The sequence below is a fragment of the Lissotriton vulgaris genome, chromosome 7 (genome assembly GCF_964263255.1).
Source record: "Lissotriton vulgaris chromosome 7, aLisVul1.2, whole genome shotgun sequence".
NCBI lineage: Eukaryota > Metazoa > Chordata > Amphibia > Caudata > Salamandridae > Lissotriton > Lissotriton vulgaris.
The window spans coordinates 1,596,403,730-1,596,424,412 of NC_141695.1; the positions used below are offsets into that span (position 1 = coordinate 1,596,403,730).

At 41.9% G+C, this 20,683-nt stretch overlaps 1 protein-coding gene and 1 long non-coding RNA gene across 2 annotated transcripts in view; one reads left to right on the forward strand and one right to left on the reverse strand.

Annotated features, from left to right (window-relative positions):
* The first annotated feature begins 3,994 nt into the window (after window positions 1-3,994).
* LOC147706054 (phosphoenolpyruvate carboxykinase, cytosolic [GTP]-like) lies at window positions 3,995-15,154 on the forward strand. The gene is made up of 10 exons (XM_086932504.1): window positions 3,995-4,121; window positions 6,982-7,205; window positions 8,212-8,393; window positions 8,586-8,789; window positions 8,899-9,086; window positions 11,196-11,358; window positions 11,476-11,700; window positions 11,807-11,938; window positions 13,442-13,537; window positions 13,923-15,154. The coding sequence occupies exons 2-10, from the start codon at window positions 6,982-6,984 to the stop codon at window positions 14,375-14,377; spliced, it is 1,869 nt and encodes a 622-aa protein (XP_086788630.1). The 5' UTR covers window positions 3,995-4,121; the 3' UTR covers window positions 14,378-15,154.
* LOC147706055 (uncharacterized) overlaps window positions 9,247-20,683 on the reverse strand; it is a 100,532-nt gene continuing 89,095 nt past the window's right edge. The window contains exon 3 of the long non-coding RNA XR_015297614.1: window positions 9,247-9,327. This is a non-coding gene — a long non-coding RNA (uncharacterized LOC147706055). The remainder of the gene's footprint in view (window positions 9,328-20,683) is intronic.

Sequence of the window (20,683 nt, forward strand, 5' to 3'; positions counted from 1 at the left end):
ATATAAAAAATAGTCTACAAAAAATAGTTGCAAAAATAATCTTGGGAATGGTAAAGGAATGGGCTGATGTTAATTGCATAGTGCCACCAGAACAGAGTGGATTTAAAGAACGACACTTGTCAATTGGCCACTGTTTTTCTCTCTGGTCCATTGCATGTAAGTCTGTTGAGCAGAGGGGCGGTCTATTTTGCTATTTTATAGCCTTCCACGCAGCTTTTGATCCGGTAGATGGAAATCGCCTACGGGAGGCAATGGAAAAAAAACAAGGCATCGCAAAAGACCTCCTAAGGCTAATCCAGGAGCTACATAGGAGCAACTGTGCCCAGGTCATCAAGGACACTGTGGAGACTCTTGCACATAAAATACAAATAAATAACAGGTTGAGACAGGGATGTGTATTAACCCCCCTTACTCTTCTCCTTATTTGTTGCCGATCTGCCAGTGACTTTAGCTGCTACAAATGGATTTAGTCCCAAAATGAATGGCAAACATGTGGCATGCCTTCTGTATGCAGACAACCTCGTGATTCTAGACCAAACAGAAATAGGCCTGCAAAGGAAACTAGATAAATTTGAGGATTACTGTAGACAGAAAAAACTAACAGTAAATATGGATAAAACTACTTTGCTTTGGTAAGGCTAAAAGTAAATTTAATTGGCACCTAGGTTCAGAGAAACTTGAATTAGTTAACAAATATAACTATCTTGGAGTCTGGTTTGAGATTTCCTTAAAATGGAACATACACTTAGAGGCACTGAAGACCAGGGCTATGACCTCGGTGAGTTGCCTGAAAAAATTCAACAATGCCTTCGGAGAAATGTCTTACAGACCAGTCCTAAAAGCTTATGTAACAATAATCCCCTGCAATTGCAATATGGAGCCAAACTGCTATACATTAGTGGCAAAAATGCAAAAATAAGTGGGAATCCAAGGAGGGGATGTGCTTGAAGTATTTATAAGACTTGAAAATGGCATGATATCCTGGAATATACTGGCTGCAAAAACATTAATAAGATTCTGGGGGAAATTGAGTGGGGAGGAGGTACAGAAGTTTCTCAGGGGTGCAAGAATAAAATAGTGCAAAGTGAACTAAAATGGGCAAAAAGTGTTAGGATCAAATTGGGTGTCACCTGTAAAGAAATTAAAGTAATGTTGTGTCCACAGAACCTACAAATCGGAATCTGCAAGAGAGAGTTGAAACACGGGGCAAAGAATTGTCCTACAAATGTGACTATCATTATTAAAGCAGGGAAAAATTGGAACATTTTATGTTAAACTAATGGCTAAATAAAATGAGTTTTCCGTATGTGGATATCTTACCAAATCAGCTACTAAGAAATTAATTGTTGAAAGTAAGACTTGGACTCAACCCCTGTATGACAAGTGAATTGGTAAAAGCAAAAATAATCCATACAGGAGGAAAATGTACTTGTAGTTTGAACACAAAATGTGATAAGTTGCAAATTCTGTTGGACTGCTTAGAAATTAAACAACAGCGGAGACGGTGTTTACGCCCAATATTTCTGAAATATGGGATCATGACCCGTGGGAATGCTGCAGAAATATTAACTGACATGCACTTTTTAGTTATAGCATGTGCCATTGGGAGATTCATGACAGCACTCAGCACAATGTTGATAGAGTTTTAGTATTTATGAGGGTTTGTGTATTTTAAGGGACTAGCTTTAGATATTTTATGTGAGTGTACATTTTAAATGGGCAGATTCTTATAACGTATTAGATGAAAGTGACCATTTATTATGCATCTGTTATTTTCGTTTAAAAAAAGTTTCATAAGATATTTTATAAAGTAATGGACATATATTGTTGAATTGATTAAAGGCCAATAGTCTAAATAAACATATCTTTAATAATGATGGGTTGGCAATGTTCCTTTCCCCATTATCCCCTCTTTTCTTTGTTAATTACTATTCTTTATAGTATGTTATTTATTGTTCCTTGTTATTCGTCGTTCTTTCTTGCTCTTTGTTACTTTGTTGCTTTTTACTGTTCGCTGTGCACTGCTTATATGATGCGGTGCTGTGCAGGGTTTTCGCAGAGGGTTGCATATGGTGCGAGTTTTTCTTTTTTTTTTGTAAAAAGCTGTTCCTCTCTGCTGTGTGTGTCCTCTCTGTACCGCTCTGTGCTACCCCCAATTTACTCTTTAGAGGTATGCCTCCAACTTGAGAGCACCAGGATCAACCCCACTTGCCTGATCTGTTGTGGAGGAGAGCTGGAAGCCTAGAAGCTGGGCGGGCGGATGAGGGGTCGAAGAGCAAAGGGTGAGCCGAGCGAGGTTGGGGTGGGGCACCAAACCTGGGGCACCAAAGCTGCGACAGCAAGCTGCAACCACTTCTAGACTTCATGAGCACTGCCAGCAAGCTCTCTTGGTCTCCTGACCAAAAACTAGACCTGGGTGGTAAATTCCGTTCGGCTCATGGAATTTGCGGAATTTGGGTAATTTGGGTAAAAATTCTGTGATCCGCAGCTTTGTAGAATTTTTTGCTTGCTCATGCTTTCAAAAGGCTGGTCCATGAGATATTTCCCCCCGAGCACGCAAACAGCGTTAACAAACAGGAAAAAAGCATTGCGAATGGGCGGAACAAGCAATTCCGCGTGTTCGCTGAACTCTACATGCTCGTAAAGTTTTTTACCGTTTCACGGACCTTTGTGTAGCGCAACTACGCGAATTCCGCCCACCCCTACCAAAAACATGGGGCAAAGAAGCTCTCTGCCTCAGTCAGACACTGCAGTGGGGACTTACTTCTGGTAGCAATGGTGAGTCCAGCAACAGAGCACTTACTGTTGTGCAATGCGGGCATTTTCTGTGAGACTGTGGGACCGTTGCTAAGATACTTTTAAGACTTCTCATTTGGCAAAAAGATCTAGTTGTTTATATTTTATGTCTTTCTGTGCAATTCATTGCTTGGTTTTACTCATGAGAAAGTGTCACACATATGGCAGTTGGATGTCACTCATAAGACTGGGACCTTGTAGCACTAAACAAACACAAGTCACTATTCACCACTGCACCGACCAGGATTCAATTCTCTGGCTCTGTGGTTCAGTGCATTAACTAATAGAGGTCCCACGTGGAAAGCCTGGACAGACTCCCATTAGTACCCTTCCATTTATGTTGCTTTGAAGCAGTTTAAAGATCTTCTTTGAGTTTCTAGTTGCTCCAATGGGCGTAATTTCTGATATTATTTTTCTCATCTTCATTGCTTGATGTTTTCTAGCGAGAAAGTGTCACTCATAGTCGAATGTCACCCATAATTACACTGAATTTATGAAAATGTCACACGTAAGCAATCTGAAACCTTGGCAGCTATGTCAGCTGCACATGTTGAAATGTTGAGGCCCGCCAATGGGGGTACACAACACTATTCCATATTTAATGCCCAGTGGAGCCTGCTGTGCGCCGCTGCTACAGGGCCCTCGGGTTACTCCTCGAGCCTGAATATACCGCCTCATTCTGCTAACATTGCACCTTTCTGTTTCTTTCAGTCCCACACTGTACTTCGGCCGCGTCCAGAAAACGTGTCCAAAGTCAGCAAACACACCCCTGACGGGCCTCCTCGTTGCGCATGCGCGCTCGCGCTGCCATTACGTGCTGTTGGCAGCGTCCTGATTCAGGGATGTTGTTGTCACCTCATCCGCAATCCAGAAACAGGCAGATCTCCTGCATCACAATCCCAGTAGGTTAAAGGTCAAGTACACAACGTATGAAAGCGTCACTCCGGTAGTCCGTCAACAGGACAAAAACACCACTGGAACTCAACGACCAATAATCTGATCAATGATTGGCCGCCGCGGGCCTTATTTTTCGTAGACAGTTTGAGGCCCTTTGTACCTAAGTCTACAGTTGTTTGTTATGGGCCGCGTTCCAAGTGGCTGGACGTCGCTCTCTGACGTCAGAGGCGGGCCTATGCTGGAGGGAGGGGGGTTGACGTGCCCTCAACGACTATTTAATAGAGGCCAGGAGCATCTTTAGCCAACAAGACTTGAAGAGCAAAGGAAGAGAAGACCCCAAGAACCGAGGAAGACCACGAAGATCTCGAGGAAATTCGACGAACTGAGAAAGAGAGCGGAGCTAATTTTTACAAGAACTCGAAGAAAAAGTAAGTAAAACCATGAAGCGGAAAGATTACTTAATTTAGATGATGCTTCAAAATATGTAATGCGTGCTTGTTTTCTTTAATTGTCAATCTATTAGACACCTTGGTCTTTGTATTTGTTCTGAGTATTTTCCACACGATTATGTATTTCGCGCTGAGCAGGATACAATGGCAAATTTGTCACATTATAATTAATTTATATTTTCTTTCTTTCTTTTTTTCTTCCTTTCTCGAATTTTGATGCACGAAGGACTGTGTATAATTTTAGGGCTTATTTTATACTGTTTGGCAACAATTCTACTCGCCTGGTATCAGTTTTTATAGAGTCGTCAACTGCGTGTGGCAAATGAGGGGGGGGGGGACGTGGGGGGGGGGGGGCTTCCGTCTCTTATACAAGAGCTTTTCTCACATCACATCTTATAGGTACGATAGTTATCGACCTCAGGCAGATGAAAGGAAGAGTCAGTCCTGTTAGGAAAAACTAAAGGCATATCGCATCATTGGCTCTCAGGCAGCTGAGCTGTCTCACCATCAGCAGCAAAAATTCACAACGGGAAACTATAGTCGTGCATTCTGTCCCAGCATCACCGATGCACCGTCTGAATTTACAGGACAAATCGGCCTCGTTAGAAGCACCTTAAAGACAGTGCTCGCAGACATCTTTCCACCCGTGCGCACTTCAGCTCCAAACTTTTTCAGATGCTTCATCCAGACGCCTGAATGCAATGTGTGTTGACAGTCGGGCACATATGTAGATAACGCAAAAGTAGTCACCAGTCCACACGTCCGGTGAGGGACGTTGAGACTACATGCAATATTTGTGATGACAATTAAGTGTGCTCAGGGGACTACACATTCCGTGTGATCTTGAGCACACGCGCCATTTCACGATCAATGGTGTAGTAAGGGCGCCGGGGGTCTTCTGCATGCAAGGAACCCCCCGCCCCCCCCCCCCCCCCGGATTACTAGTAAATGACAGCAATAACCTGGGTTCATGGGCCCCTGAGGACACTGGGCCTCGGTGTCACTGCACCTGATGCAGTGGCACCGAGGTGTTCCAGGTGGCTTTACTTGTAACTGAGCCATGCTGGAGCTTAAATAGCGCACATTAATTATGATGAAAATATCTCTTATATTCCGCTATTTTCCCTTCGCTGTGCTGTCTACATCTGTTCTTGCGGGATATCCGATTCCTCACCCTGACTTCTTGGAGTTTCACGCTGTTCATTCCTTGTTTCACTCACAATTACTCGGCCGGGGCCTGTGGTTTCTGCTCCGCACTGTATGGGTAAAAAAATGGAACCCGGGGTAAAATGTTAAAAAGCGCCCTCCATACTTTTAACCGATATTTAAGATATTTAGGGTCAGCATTTGAAATGTGTGCTTATAAGATATGCAGTATTCGTACCTATATGGATACATGAGTTATGTGTAAAATACTTCGTCCAATCGGAAGTGCAGAAGAGGCACCTCTGTGTGAGGCACGTACGCTCGATCCACTCAGGTCCTGGCCTCCCCGGCACCGACAGGAACCGCACAGAGCTAAGGCAGGGGCAGTGCTGGCACAGAGCTTATGCAGGGACTGTGCGGAGCTCATGCAGGGACCGCGTGGGTCTCACGCAGGGACACCACGGAGTTCATACATGATACCACAACGGTCACGCAGAGATGTGCGGCGCTCGTGCACGCACCACACGGAGCTCATGCAGGGACCACCCGGGGCTTATGCAGGAACGACACTTCGTTCATGCAGGGACCGAACGAGCTAATAGAGGCACTACACACAGAGCTCATGCAGGCCCCTGCCTTTCCCTCTTCATATTATAACTCTTTCCCATCGCCCCCTTTGAACTATGCGGCCTTTCGCTTTGTTTCTCTCTCTATGCCCTTTTGTTAAAATAGGCTATAACCAGGAATTATACAACAGGGGGGGTGGGGGTCAAATTATGCGGGAACGTTGACTGAATTATACATAAAGAAAAGACACATTATGCGACCCTGTGCAGTACATTTTGCGATAGTATTACTGCACACACACACATATATATTATATATACGTAAAAGTACCAGTTCAACACCCAAATAGAGTAATAGGCCATTTAAGGGTGAGCAGTGAATCTTTGCATAGGGCTTTCCACTGCGTGGCAACATGGGTCGCCACGATTTTGGCAACTTTTGATCCGTATGAGCTAGAAACGCCATTTGTTGTTGTTAAACTATGCAGATTATGAAGCAGATGCGTTATGTGGCAAATGCAGCAAATCCATAATTATGCTGAAGGCTGTCACTGTTTTCTGTCTTTCTTCCTTTGTGCTTTTCCCGCTCTTTGCTCTGTACTAAAGTTCAATTAGGATAAATAATTGCCAGACCCCTAGAATGAGTGCCAGTGGGCCCCTCTCCTGCAACCACCGTCTCAAATTAAGCACTCTCTCTCTCCGCTTCAATCCCGCATTAAACTTTACCAAGAAGTGTTTCTGGCCCTGAAGGGCCAGTTTGTGATTCTTTGTGATTGTAGATGGGTGGGTTGGTGCTGGTAATATGAAAAGGACACTTCACCATGCTTTACATTCAACAAACTGCCCAAGGACACTCCAGGTGGCGTGTGTGTGCCACGCAAGTGTTGCTAGTGGTGGTGGCCGAAACATACTGAGCTCAGCATCTTTGGTCGCCATCCTCCTGCCAGGGTGTTGCCGGCATTTAGCAAACAGGGCAGGTGTTGGTTGCTCGTTAACGATGTCAGTCGAGAAAACTCTAGTTGGGAGCCGAGGGGAAGGGTTATCTCCCGTCTTTCCTCTCTGTCCCTCATTTCCTTGATTTAAATGAATAATTGGTGCAATGCTGACGCTCTTCGGTCTCTCCTAAGATGGCGCCCCTGCTGCAGACCGAGCTGAAGATCCCCAGCAGGATGGTCCAGGGGGACCTGAACAGCCTGAGCCCAGACGTGAGGGCCTTTGTGGTGGGCAATGCCAAGGTGTGCCAGCCCGAGAGCATCCACATCTGTGACGGGTCCGAGGGGGAGAACGAGAGGATCCTGGCGCTCATGGAGGAGAGCGGCATGGTGAAGAGACTGACCAAGTATGAGAACTGGTGAGTGAAGGGCGCCCTCTGCCGGGGAAGGGAAGGGTGGGCTCTGTGTCCTGTAAAGACTTGTTTAGATCACGACCCGCTCTTAATTAAGCCTTCTCTTTAGTAGTCTTGCCTCCGGTGCCACATACGTAGCAGCATAGAGTGTAACGTCTTTTACATACAGATCGACTGACTGGCTCGTTCCCTCACTGATAAACCCACTCACACATACCTTTGACATTTTTGTAAATTGGGGGTAGTCTGCTCTTTTACTGTTAGTAGCTGCCTTATTACACATCAGGTAATATTACGGGAACCCCTGTACAAAGTGCCCTGGAGACTTACGCGAATATTAGTTAGTTATCACCCTAGAATAATAATGCACAAATCCTTTAAGCCTAGCAGTTTTAAAGACTTATTTCACCGATATGTACACCATTTTCACGTCACCACTCTGAAATACAGGAGGAAACTAGTGTGGAGCAGCAGTGACAGCGGTGGTTCGGGGCAGTGCTTAATTTGTAAAAGAATAGCTGCTGTGGCCGAAAGTTTTGTTCAGACCCCTGCGCCAGTGCTCTCGGGGGTGGGGGTGGGGGGAGCGGGAACCAATTACAACCCAGTCTTGATCCCACTTCATGACCCTTTTAATCGACCGCCCAACACTCATTGCCTCTTTATCTCACTTTTTGCGCCTGACTTCCTTTTTTCCGTAACTACCGTCCTCCTTTCCTCGTTTTGTGTTTTATTTAGCTCTGGGTCAAAGTTTGTTTATGAAAAATTAGTGCTGGTCTTCAATGAGCGCTGGAGGGTCCCTACTGCCACCTCGAGCTCATGGTGGGGGACATAAAGCTCTTACAAATATACTCCATTACTTTATCCAAATCAGTCAACAGTGGAGCACATTCCCTGCACGTGTGCTGGCCCTATGATACACACACTCACAATTCTCCACGGCATTCTTCATAGTACATTTTCCATGTGGTATTTGTCTAAGAGTCCTGACGCAGTCCGTCCTCTCTTTCCACAGCTGGCTGGCTCTCACCGACCCCAGGGATGTGGCCCGAATCGAGAGCAGGACGGTCATCGTTACTCAAGAGCAGAGGGACACCGTGCCCCTCTCCAAGACCGGAACCAGCCAGCTCGGCCGCTGGATGTCCGAGGGGGACTTTGATAAGGCGTTCAAGGCCCGGTTTCCAGGATGCATGAAAGGTGAGGGTTAAAAGACAGCATCATGCAGGGAGATATGCTAACAGTGACAATCACCAGAATCACTTTTCTATCTTTTAAATCGCAAAATTGTTTAGCGAATTTTTCATTTGTGAAGTTCTTTGATTGGGAGTAAATTGTTAATGACACGTTTTGCATACTTGTCATTCATTTTGAACCCGTTTTGTCCCACAGGTCGCACAATGTACGTCGTCCCTTTCAGCATGGGTCCCATTGGGTCGCCCCTGTCCAAGATTGGGATTGAGCTGACGGACTCGCCGTACGTCGTGGCCAGCATGAGGATCATGACCCGGATGGGCACCGACGTCTTGAGAGCCCTGGGCAGCGGCGAGTTTGTGAAATGCCTCCACTCGGTCGGCTGCCCCCTACCACTGAAAAGTATGTCAGTGACGTGTTCGTGTGGTCATTTCCTTACACCCATCCCTAAGCTGACATGTGGCCAGTGAGTCCATGCGCATTAGTGATGCATCTTGTTGTGTGTCCACAGAACCCTTGGTGAACAACTGGCCCTGTAACCCGGATATGACGCTCATCGCGCACGTTCCTGAACGCAGAGAGATCGTGTCCTTCGGCAGCGGCTACGGAGGGAACTCCTTGTTGGGGAAAAAGTGCTTTGCGCTGAGGATCGCCAGCAGGATTGCCAAGGAGGAGGGATGGCTGGCTGAGCACATGCTGGTAAGAGATGGATAAAGGAATATTCTGTAGACTCAAAACACCAACAACATCTAAGGGCCTTATTTAGACTTGGGTGGATGGTTACTCCATTACAAAGATGACGGATATACTATACCTTATTACAAGTGCACTACATCCTAATGCACATGTAATAAGGCAGATGGGAACTCCCGTCAACCTTATTACAAGAGCACTACATCCTAATGCACGTGTAATAAGGCAGATGGGAACTCCCGTCAACCTTATTACAAGTGCATTCACCAACATCTAAATTAGGCTTAAGTCAGTGGCTGCTCTTTCATCTCCATGAGAAGTTATCAAAATAAAACTGGACATAATACAAATGCCACCAAGTAAAATGTATAGCACAGTCGCCAGTATAGGTAAGCAGATAGTAAGTAGTACATCAGAAAACATATGTAATAATACCAGAAGTAAAGGCTAAATTGAGGCAATCAAGAGTGCTGCAGACAATGTTATGATCTCTTTATTTTTGGTCTTTTTCCAGAGCTTTATATAGCGCAAACTTGACCTAAAGGTATCGGGTATCTGAGCGCTTTACAAGAGCACCAGTTGCATTACATGAGGACACATTAATTAATTTTTGTTAGGCACAGGGAGATTAGGTGATTTGCACAGAATCACAAGATATTGCACGTCCTTGCCGAGACTTAAACCTGGTTCCTCAAATTTGAGGTTGACCCCCCCCCCCCTAGCTGTTATGCCACATCTATCATCTTTATACTTGAAGCTTTACAAAGAAAAACTGGAGAACTTAAATATTTTCACACTGGAGGGAAGAGTGCATCAGAAAACAATTAGATGAAGCTGATGCAATAGTTATATGGTGTAAAATCAGTAAAAGTGGTAAACATTTTTCAGTGATAAAGTACTAATAAACATTGATATTGGACCAGGAGGGAGCTGAAGGATGGGTGGATTTAAAATCTGAACATACTTTGAGAAGGGAACAGTAGTACCTGCTTGAATTATACCATCTTAAAAAGAAGATGCATGAAACACTGTAAATTAATTTAAAACAACCTTCGATAGAATGTAATACAGCAATGACAAATATGAACGTGTAAGAAGGGAGAACATGGACAGTTTAGTTTGCTTACTCATTGCAGTTGAACATCCGACTTTGTGAACTGGGTGAGATGAACGTACATTAAAATTGCAGAAAGACTGATTACACCAGCTGAGCCTTGCTTGGTGGTGCGCGGAGTCTTTGCTAGACGTGCTCCAACGCCTCAGATGTGTTTATGAGGCTTTGATCTGGGGTTAGTTCAGAAGTGCCTGATGCATTGTAGACATGCTCATGTACATGTTCAGTGTGCCATGTTGTATTGTGGAGATCACTTTAATGCATGCATGGTTGTTCTAGACATAGATGGATTTGCCCACAGTAAATCTTACTAAACTTTGGACCTGGAACCAGGTCTACACCTAAAAGTTTTTAGGTGAGAGTTTAACTTGTTACAGTTGTGTGATGCGAAGTGCACATTTAGTAGCATATTCTCGTCCTATGGTCTTGAGTGTAACTGATGGTGGACTCTCTTAAAATGCTAAAGACACAGCATTCCTCTACTACTCATGCAGGCAGTAGAAGTCTAGATACAGAAGACTAAAGAGACCAACAAGGGAGTGGAGGGTGGGAAATCTGGAAACCAGGGATAGTTGGCGGTGGTAAAATTGAGGTCGGAGGACCTAGGAATGAAAATGCAGGGAATGGAATATGATTGAAGTAGAATCAAATAGATATAGGACAGGTGGATGTGGCACCAGGTCTACAGCAGCGCTTCTTGTATAATATTACGCAAATCCATTGAAAAAGAGCCCAGATACACTAATTATCGACCTTAGCATAAAACCACTTGCCCACAAAAATCTAGACCACACACCTCAGTGGTTAGAATCATCTAAAACTGTCTCTTGGAAAAGAAATAATGCAAATATATTGGTCCAAAAATGTTGTTCTGATGAAGACATGTGGAAAACTTTGGTTTGTTCAATGAACAGAATTATAGATAAAAGCAGCGTTCCCCATTTTGTTCAATGATTGATGCTATATTAAGTAGTAAGCAACCAACTCTTTTTTCCCCTCAGATATTGGGCATCACAAACCCAGATGGTGAGAAGAAGTATTTTGCAGCCGCCTTCCCTAGTGCATGTGGGAAAACCAACTTGGCCATGATGAACCCAACTTTACCTGGCTGGAAAGTTGAGTGTGTGGGAGATGATATTGCCTGGATGAAGTTTGATGAACAAGGTAACCTGCTTATTGTAGGGCCACAGATGACATTTATGAACGTGTAATTTGAATGGTGTGCTACATTCTACGCAAGTCTTCCGTTCCTTTCTAATCAACTGCTTTGCTCTGTTGCAGGTAACCTCAGGGCTATTAATCCTGAGAATGGATTTTTTGGTGTTGCTCCTGGAACGTCAGAAATGACAAACCCGAACGCCATGAAGACCATTGAGAAGAACACAATCTTCACCAATGTTGGGGAGACCAGTGATGGAGGCATCTACTGGGAGGGCATCGAGAAGACAGAGGAATCAGGAGTGACTCTGACCTCATGGAAGAACAAGGAATGGACTCAGGACAGTGGTAAGGAGGAGAATGCTCTATAGTATACATGTAACACATTCCCACTCTATTGCGTAGACTTGGTGTCTGATGCTCAGACGTCTTCTCATATTTTCTTTCATTCTAGATGAGCCTTGTGCCCATCCCAATTCTCGTTTCTGCACTCCTGCCAGCCAGTGCCCCATCATTGATCCGGCATGGGAATCCCCTGAGGGCGTGCCCATCGAGGGCATCATTTTTGGAGGACGGAGACCCAAAGGTGAAAATTCTAAAACACTCTGAATAGAAGGCATACTGCACACCTTCAGTTCAATAGCTGTTTATTTAATCACTGTTTAGTCAGATAATTAAAAAATAAACTGTTTTGGGGCATGTTGTATAAAATAACTTTTGGTGGACTGCACTTAATTTGCATGGATACTAAATCACCAATAATAATACAAGTGGAAGATTCTGTTAAATATTTGTACTCAGCAAAACTGTCACTTTAAGGAGAAGTATCTGGAAGCAATCATTTTAGTACAAGTGCAAATAATATAATCCATTGGTTATTGGAGAATTTTGATTAATGGGGGTTCAGCTCTATTTTGTGTCTTTGCTCTTCCACTATGATCACTCTTTGGTAACTGTTCTAAGCCTGTTTTTCTGTTTTCTGACCTTGTTCTAATCATGTTTTCTGTAAAGGGAGATCTGTGCATTTACTGCTCTTTCTGTCAGTATCTACTTCACATTACTCTTGTGACAAATAGTCTCTAATGCCTCTGTGTTCTAATAGTGAATCTCCATTGAAATATGCTAATCTCTTCTACAGTGTTCATACCCTTAGGTATTTGAGTGTCTGTGTTCTTTTTAACCTCTCATTTTCTCATCTAACCTACACACAGTTAGATCCTCACATTTTTACATTGGATTTTTTAGGGTAACTTTTTCCCTACCTGGGTCTCAGTCTTTCAAACTCAAAGAGTGATTTTTCACATCATTTATGACACCCTTGTTCAAGGATCAGAGATTATTGATCCATCTGAATCGTAGCAAAACTCGCTCAGTGGACCAATGCGTCCATTGTAGAAATCTGTGTGTAGCCTGAAGGTCCTAGGTACGAACTATCCTGGGTTCACTCAATCTTTCATTCTTCTGTGGTCACTTAAGTGAGTTACTTTAAGTTTGCAACTAATTACCACCTGTTATCAGCAACCTGTAAAGAGACAAATGATAGAGATCCCTAAATAAGCACTGGTATACCTATTATGAATAACAACCCCTCTGCCTTAAATCCTAATCAATTTATCTCCCATTGTCAAGAGACCTGGAGACCACTGTGGTTTGCAAGATGTTAAGACCACATCTCTCTCTATCTCTCTTACATCCAGTGCTTTAAATGGACAGCATACCGGCACTTCTTTAATTTGACTCCTCAGCACTGCCGCAATACATTTAATGAGAAAGTACCGGCAATTCTCAGGAACAAATACGTGCTCTGAATACAGACTACCAGCACCTCAATATTTCCATTTGAACCACCTCTCACATCCATAAACTGTATCCCATTACCAACATTTTTTCACTGATAACAGCATCCCAAAGCTTTTTTGAAGCCCCGTTGGCTCTAGATAGGGCCCGACGAAACAATCTTTTATTAAAAGACATGCCCTTGTATAGACATAGCACTGAGCCGTTGAAGTCTTTAAGTTCTATGTACAAAATGCACATGATAGAGATATTGTAGGAATCTTGTCTGAACACACCGTCCTCTGATTTGCAGGTGTTCCTTTGGTCTATGAAGCACTGAACTGGCAGCATGGAGTATTTGTGGGGGCGGCCATGAGATCTGAGTCAACAGCAGCCGCAGAGCACAAAGGTGAGTCAAACTTCAGGTGTGCCCTATAAAATGCACTACTGTGACACCTGTGCGCCAGAAACTACCCCGACATACAAATGATTGACTGACGTGAACATTTCTTTCTGCCTCTTCTCAGCCTGAAAATATTAATTTTCTCCTCCCTATAAAAGCTTCTTTTTAAGACTGATAGCCTGACATGTTACAGACTCTCCCTCAGGCCTCTTATGCTCACAGTCACACTGACAATGACCTCAATGTCTTGGTTTCCCCATATGCAAGCTTACCTCCGATATACTTCCTTGTAAAACCTACCTCTCTGAATGTAAACAAATGTGCGACCATTATGAATATCTAAAATAATATAAAATAAGATTGACGTGTTCCTATTACCCTGTATTTTCAGGTAAAATCATCATGCACGATCCTTTCGCCATGAGACCTTTCTTTGGTTACAACTTCGGCCGCTACCTGGCCCACTGGCTGAGCATGGAGCACTTCCCTGCTGCCAAACTGCCCAAAATCTTCCACGTCAACTGGTTCCGCAAAGACGCACAGGGCAATTTCCTCTGGCCCGGCTATGGTGAGAACTCCCGCGTTCTGGAGTGGATGTTCCGAAGGATCAATGGCGAGGAGTGTGCTGAGCGCACTGCCATCGGTTATGTGCCTACAACCACAGACTTCAACTTAAAAGGTCTCAAAGATGTCAACATGGCAGAGCTTTTCCACTTGTCCAGGGACTTCTGGGAAGAGGAGGTGGAAGACATCAAGAAATACTTTGAAGAACAAGTCAATGCTGACCTCCCATATGAAATAGAGCGGGAGCTTCTCGAGCTGGAGAACAGAATTAAACAGATGTGAGCTGCTTGTCAAAGAGGGGTTCATGAACCATTATGTGAACAGAATTCACCAACACTTCTGAGAATTCACTCACTGAGAACCAGATAAAGGCCCAGGAGTAATTGCTCCTAGATTGGGATGTAAAGAGTGTGGACATACGTATAGCCAGCTCAGTGAATACACAGAGGCACAGTAGAGCTGGCCACTTTAGTACTGTCTCTTGTATGCTTGGAATTACTGTTTATGTTTATCTGTACATTATGGCTATGTTAAAAGTTGTTATGTATTTGAAGCCAGTGGATGCTTTGAAGATTTCTTGTGATTTTACTAACCTCAGTTAAATCCATCAAGGCTGAGCTTCAACTCAGGGATTTCCGAACATTATATTTGTGAAAGTAAGAGAGGGAAACATGAACTGTGCAAAGGAACCTTGGTGTTTACATCTTGTTGTAGAAATTTGGAATCTCATTAGTAATCCTGGATTTCAAAACCATTTAATAATGATGTAAATTCTGCACATTGTATCAAGTTAGCCTCTTTGTTGTAAATAATTAAGCAATGCTATATGAGAGAAAGAGAAGCAAATGCTATATAGTTGAAACCTGTACAGTGTATATACAGTCCATATTTATTTTTAAAATGTATGTGTGTCTATATATTTCAAAACGATTTGTTTCCAATTCAATACATTTTAAAACAATTGTACATTTATTACATCCTATTTTTCTAAGACGTATTTTCTGTAATTTCAATTGTTTTTCATCATTGGTCTACTATTTATTAAATCACTTTTTTTACAAACCTTTGAAAGTGGTCCTGATTTAGATAAGCATGAGGCAACCCTCTGTTTCTAGGAACACGATCTTCTTAAACTATGAAAAAATATTGATTTCTCACGATCTGATTGCGCAGTTTTTCCTATTTTAGACGGTAATGTGTAACATCTCCGTCTGCCTTAGGTGCTTCCTGACTCCTGACTAATAACTTCCGAATGCATGATTGCTACAAACTTGTATGTTTTTATAGAGGAACATGATCATAGAGAAACTTACTATTTTGGGATGGATGAAAAACGCTTTTATTTGCTATAACTCAACAATATCTTCGTAAGAATGCTTTAGCAGCACAAGTCGTAAATGGAGAAAACCATTACTTGTTAACATCTCATTTCAGTGCCCTCCGTGTGGCCTCATAATAATCCACACAACAACTTATTTTGAGTTTGGTAGGGTTTAAATATACATTTAGAAACAAATCAATGTAGACCAATCTGAACAAAATCATTTAAAAAACAGAAAGACCAAGATAAAACCAAATCTCCTAAAGAGATTTACTCTATATTGTGCAAAACAGACATATAACTCTATGATGATGATACAGACGATCAGGAAAACGAATTGAGTTTTACATTACATCTGAACATTATCCAAAGTAAACATGAACAAGCTACCTCTCCCTACAATACTGTAAAAGTGCAACCCTAAGCTAAGAAGCATTAGATAAGGGTAACATCAGAAAGGTGTCAGCTGTCGGACTCTTCAGTGGCATATGCTCCAACCATGGGTCAAATAGCAGAAAGCCACAGAAGTAGAAGCATACGTCTGCTCCCTGTGAAAATCTAAGATAACTCTCCTGCAACTCACTTCCTTCATTATACAATATCAGTTGCAATCAGAGTAGACAATCCCACATGATCTTTGCTGTTGGATTTCCATAGTGCAAGTACAACTGGATACTTCGACCACCTTTCCCACATCGATAAGTTGCAACTTTGCTCGTCCTTGGTCATTCCTCTCCTCCCCCAAGAGAACTCGCCTCCTTGCTCGTTACTGCACTTCTCCTTGCAGTCTAAAGAAAAAAAAACATCCTATGCTAAATAATGAGGCTGTCTCTCTCCATACCTACAGTGGGAAAAAAAATACTAGTACATACATTCTACACGGAAGGTTAAATATAAATTACATTTTAAACTCTAAACTTGAGCATGGACCAAACTGTTTCTCGAGTCCCACTCTAGCCGACTTTAGTAGTGCACACGGTTATAGAATATGCACATTTCTACACTACACACACAATAAATAGAGCTCTTTAATACCTGTATAAATTGTAAATTATTATGAAGATATAATTCTGAATACACCTGCTTGAAATAAATCCTCTTTACACCTACAAATGCTTAAACATAAGTTTACACATTAAAATTCAATAACCTCACAATGGGACACATTTATGTTAAATTATCCTATCACATTAATGTAAGTGTCACATAAACCTTTATTAATCACGTTCTATATGTGATTTTAATCCAGGTTACGCGTTTCGTTGTGCAAGCGAAACATGTAACCTGGATTAAAATCAACCTCTGGTGTTAGCAGACCTCCGAGTGATCGCTTTATTTGTTTACCTAGAATATATATATATATATATATATATATATATATATATATATATATATATATATATATATATATCTCCACCAGTGCTGGTAAAAGAGTCACGCTGTCCCGGGCGGTCCTGTTGTAGCCACCAGCAGGCTTCCTTATTCGCTCCACAAATCTTCAAATTTCCGAAGAAAACAGGACACCCAGAGCTTCAGTTAAAGGATTTATTTGGCAGATGAACAAATCTCCACGACGCGTTTCGCCATTACGGCTTGGTCACGCTCGTCTCGTGGTGCTGACAGCCATTTTTAAAACCCAACACCCTAGTGCACGTGGTTTCCATCACGGAAATGTGGCAGACATCTTGTTCATAAATAGGACAGATCATTGGTTTCAATAATATAATTACTTATTACAACCAAAAATTGTTCTGAAGGTTGAATAGACACGTACTTATAATGCAGCAACATTCTCCTGATGTCAATTTAAGTCCCATATTTAAATGTGAATTATAAACAAAATTACATTATCATGCGCGGACAATCATATATATTTCATAATGGTCATTAGTGTGCATATTGTTTCAAATTTATCGCTTATAGTTATAAATGATCTAGAAGCATACCACTGTAACAATCCTTCTTTTTGATTGGTTGTTACGATCAAACTTCTATGTCATTGGTTCAATCATTGTTGCCTGGAAACCCAATAATCACAACGTCATAATATACAAACTACCGTGAAAGATAACCTTGCACCCCATTTTGATGCAAAAATACCAACAACGACTGTCGTATAATAACATTTCCTTACAATCGTGCTTATTACCGCCCTTTTCCAAAGATATTGGGTTGACCGGTTGTAATATTGCCCGTGTGGGCATATGATTTACCTAAACCCGGATCATGCCCAAGTGGGATTTTGAGTAGTTGATCGTCCAACAGTATAAAAAGTTTCCAACTAATAATTTTGCCCATGTGGGCATATTTTTACATAAACCTACATCTCGTATATATATATATATATATATATATATATATATATATATATATATCTCTCTCAAGGTTCCCCCCAGGGAAATGAAAACGCACTCTCTCGTCTCGTTAAGTGTACAGCGGTTTATTCTTCAACCAAAACCCAACGCGTTTCGCTTCTTGCAAAGCTTGTTCCCGTGAACCAGCTTTGCAAGAAGCTAAACGCGTTGGGTTTTGGTTGAAGAATAAACCGCTGTACACTTAACGAGACGAGAGAGTGCGTTTTCATTTCCCTGGGGGGAACCTTGAGCAATATTTTAACGACTAGCCCAGTCGTAGAAGATACGCACCACGCTAATAACAGAGCGCCAACACCACTTATGGGCTGCAACTGCTTCTCATATATATATATATATGCACACACACACACATATATATATATATATATATGCCAAAACACTCCTTCTGTTATGAAAGAAATGGGGCGCACTCCTTTCAGCTTTCCACAGCAAGTTATTTATTCAGGATCTTTTCAGGATAAAAGCGAGTGATCTACGCGTTTCAATGCTGCTGGCATCTTGCTCACGATCAACTCTATAATTTTTTTTGTCATTGTTTAAAAGCATTCAAAGATGTGCATTACATCACTTCCTGTTTCCTGATATTAGGTGGTAGAGTGCATTATGGATGCTGTAGTTTTATAAAAAAAACACTGCCAAAGTAAACATATACAAATACAAAAACAAAACTTCTAATCCTTATACAATAATTTTTTTTTACATTCAAGTTTTTTTAAAATATTTTATTTTTTTAAATGTCTGTAGAGAGGCAGTTGTTTAACACTATGTCCCATCTTTTAATTTCCAATTAATTGATATTTTGAATACCCTCCAGTGGGTTTTCAATGTAGTTCTTTTTCCCTCTTTTGTTCTTGTTGGAGTTCGATTACGTTCCCTGTAGGGGGATTTGTAAGGATGAAACATTTCATACATGTGTTTTTTTGTCTCTCTTCTCCATCATAAATTATTTAATTGTTTTCTTTTTTTTGTTTTTTTGGGTGTGTTTTTTTCGTATATATATATACAAGTGTTTTCCTAATTTTTTGATAATTTATCTTTTTCTTTTTTTCTTTTCTTCAATTTTTTGTATCTGTTTTCTTTTGTTGCTTTTCTCCAGTTTTCCAAACATTTTTGATGTTATTTCATAAGTGAATATATAACTCCTCTGATTGATTTAGGCCGTGCGGACTTGAAGCTCTCAGGTTTAGAATATGTCAGGACTCTTTTTGCCGCAAAAGCTTCTCTCTGTTTCCTCGAGTATTCCTTGGTATTGTTTCAATTCTGTAGAATTTCAATTGCTTCCAATCTCCATCGTGATACTGCCCCATATGTTTTGCAACAGCATTTACTCTGTCTTTGTGAATTGTTGCTCTCATGTGTTCCATTATGCTTTTTTTAAGCTTGCATATTGTACTTCCCACGTACAGCAGTGGGCACGGACATTCAATCACGTAGATTGTGTATTGCATTTTACATGTGATCAATTGGCGTATCTCCCATCTTTTGTTGTTTGGCAGTTGTATTTCCTTTGTTTTTTTTTGCAATTTGGCACATTTTACATGCGTGGCATTTGTGGAAACCTGTTATTTTCAGCCAATTGTCTTCCTTTTTCATTATCTTGCAGTGGCTATGGATCAAGTGGTCTTTCAGGTTTTTCGCCCTTCTATAGGTTATCGTTGGGTGTTTACCCACTATTTTGCTCACTGTATCGTCCAGATGTAAGATTTTCCAATTTTTTCTTAAAATATGAGCTATTTCTTTACTATTTTGTGAGTAATCAGTAATCAATCTTATTGGTTCAAGTTTTTCTTTTTCATCTTTACTTGAACGCTTGAGACATTCTTCTCGGGGTTTTTCATTTGCTCTTGTCCAGCACTTTTCTACATTTCCTGAGTTGTATTTACGATTCTTAAATCTTGTTTTTGTAATGGTGCTGTGTTTTTGCCATTCTGTGTCTTTGCTGCAGATTCTTCGAATGCGAAGGAACTCTCCATATGGGATGCTGGAGATACGTGAAGGCTGTTGAAAGCTGGTGGCTTCCAATGTTGCATTGTTGGCAGTTATTTTTCTGTGCAAGGTGGTTTGGATTTGGTTTTCTTTTATGTAAATTTGCGTGTCCAGGAAAATTATTTGTTGGTTACTAGACGATTCCTGAGGCGAAAAGCCGGGAATCTAGACACGAGATTTTAATTTCCTTAGTTTTTTTTAAAACTTCACTGCTCATTGTATTACCTGTTACTTGTCATACTTCGCTCCACAGCCAATTAGGAGCTGCGGAGAGACGGTGGAAATCTTCCCAGCGCTAACAGTAGGCGCCATCTTAGGGGAAGCGTAGTTAGCGGGCTAGTCTCTCTCTTCCTGCACCACCTGATATTGGGCATAAAAGCACAGCCAGACTCATCGCGTGCACACTAGACGATTCCTGAGGCGGAAAGCTGGGAATCTAGACACGAGATTTTAATTTCCTTAGTTGTTTTATTTTTAACTTCACTGCTCATTGTATTACCTGTTCCTTGTCATACTTTGCTCCACAGCCGATTAGGAGCTGCGGAGAGACGGCGGAAATCTTCCCAGCGCTAACAGTAGGCGCCATCTTAGGGGAAGCATAGTTAGCGGGCTAGTCTCTCTTCCTGCACCACCTGACATTGGGCCTAAAAGCACAGCCAGGCTCATCGCCTGCACACTAGATGATTCCTGAGGCGGAAAGCTGGGAATCTAGACACAAGATTTTAATTTCCTTAGTTGTTTTATTTTTAACTTCACTGCTCATTGTATTACCTGTTCCCGGTCATACTTCGCTCCACAGCCAATTAGGAACTGCGGAGAGACGGTGGAAATCTTCCCAGCACTAACAGTAGGCGCCATCTTAGGGGAAGCGTAGTTAGCGGGCTAGTCTCTCTCTTCCTGCACCAC

Excerpts from the sequence above, each read along its gene's own strand:
- LOC147706054 (XM_086932504.1), top strand. The coding sequence starts at position 6,982 with ATGGCGCCCCTGCTGCAGACCGAGCTGAAGATCCCCAGCAGGATGGTC. Across the intron at positions 9,087-11,195 it reads GGCTGGCTGAGCACATGCTG|ATATTGGGCATCACAAACCC; the intron begins GTAAGAGATGGA and ends TTTTCCCCTCAG. Across the intron at positions 11,701-11,806 it reads GGAATGGACTCAGGACAGTG|ATGAGCCTTGTGCCCATCCC; the intron begins GTAAGGAGGAGA and ends CTTTCATTCTAG.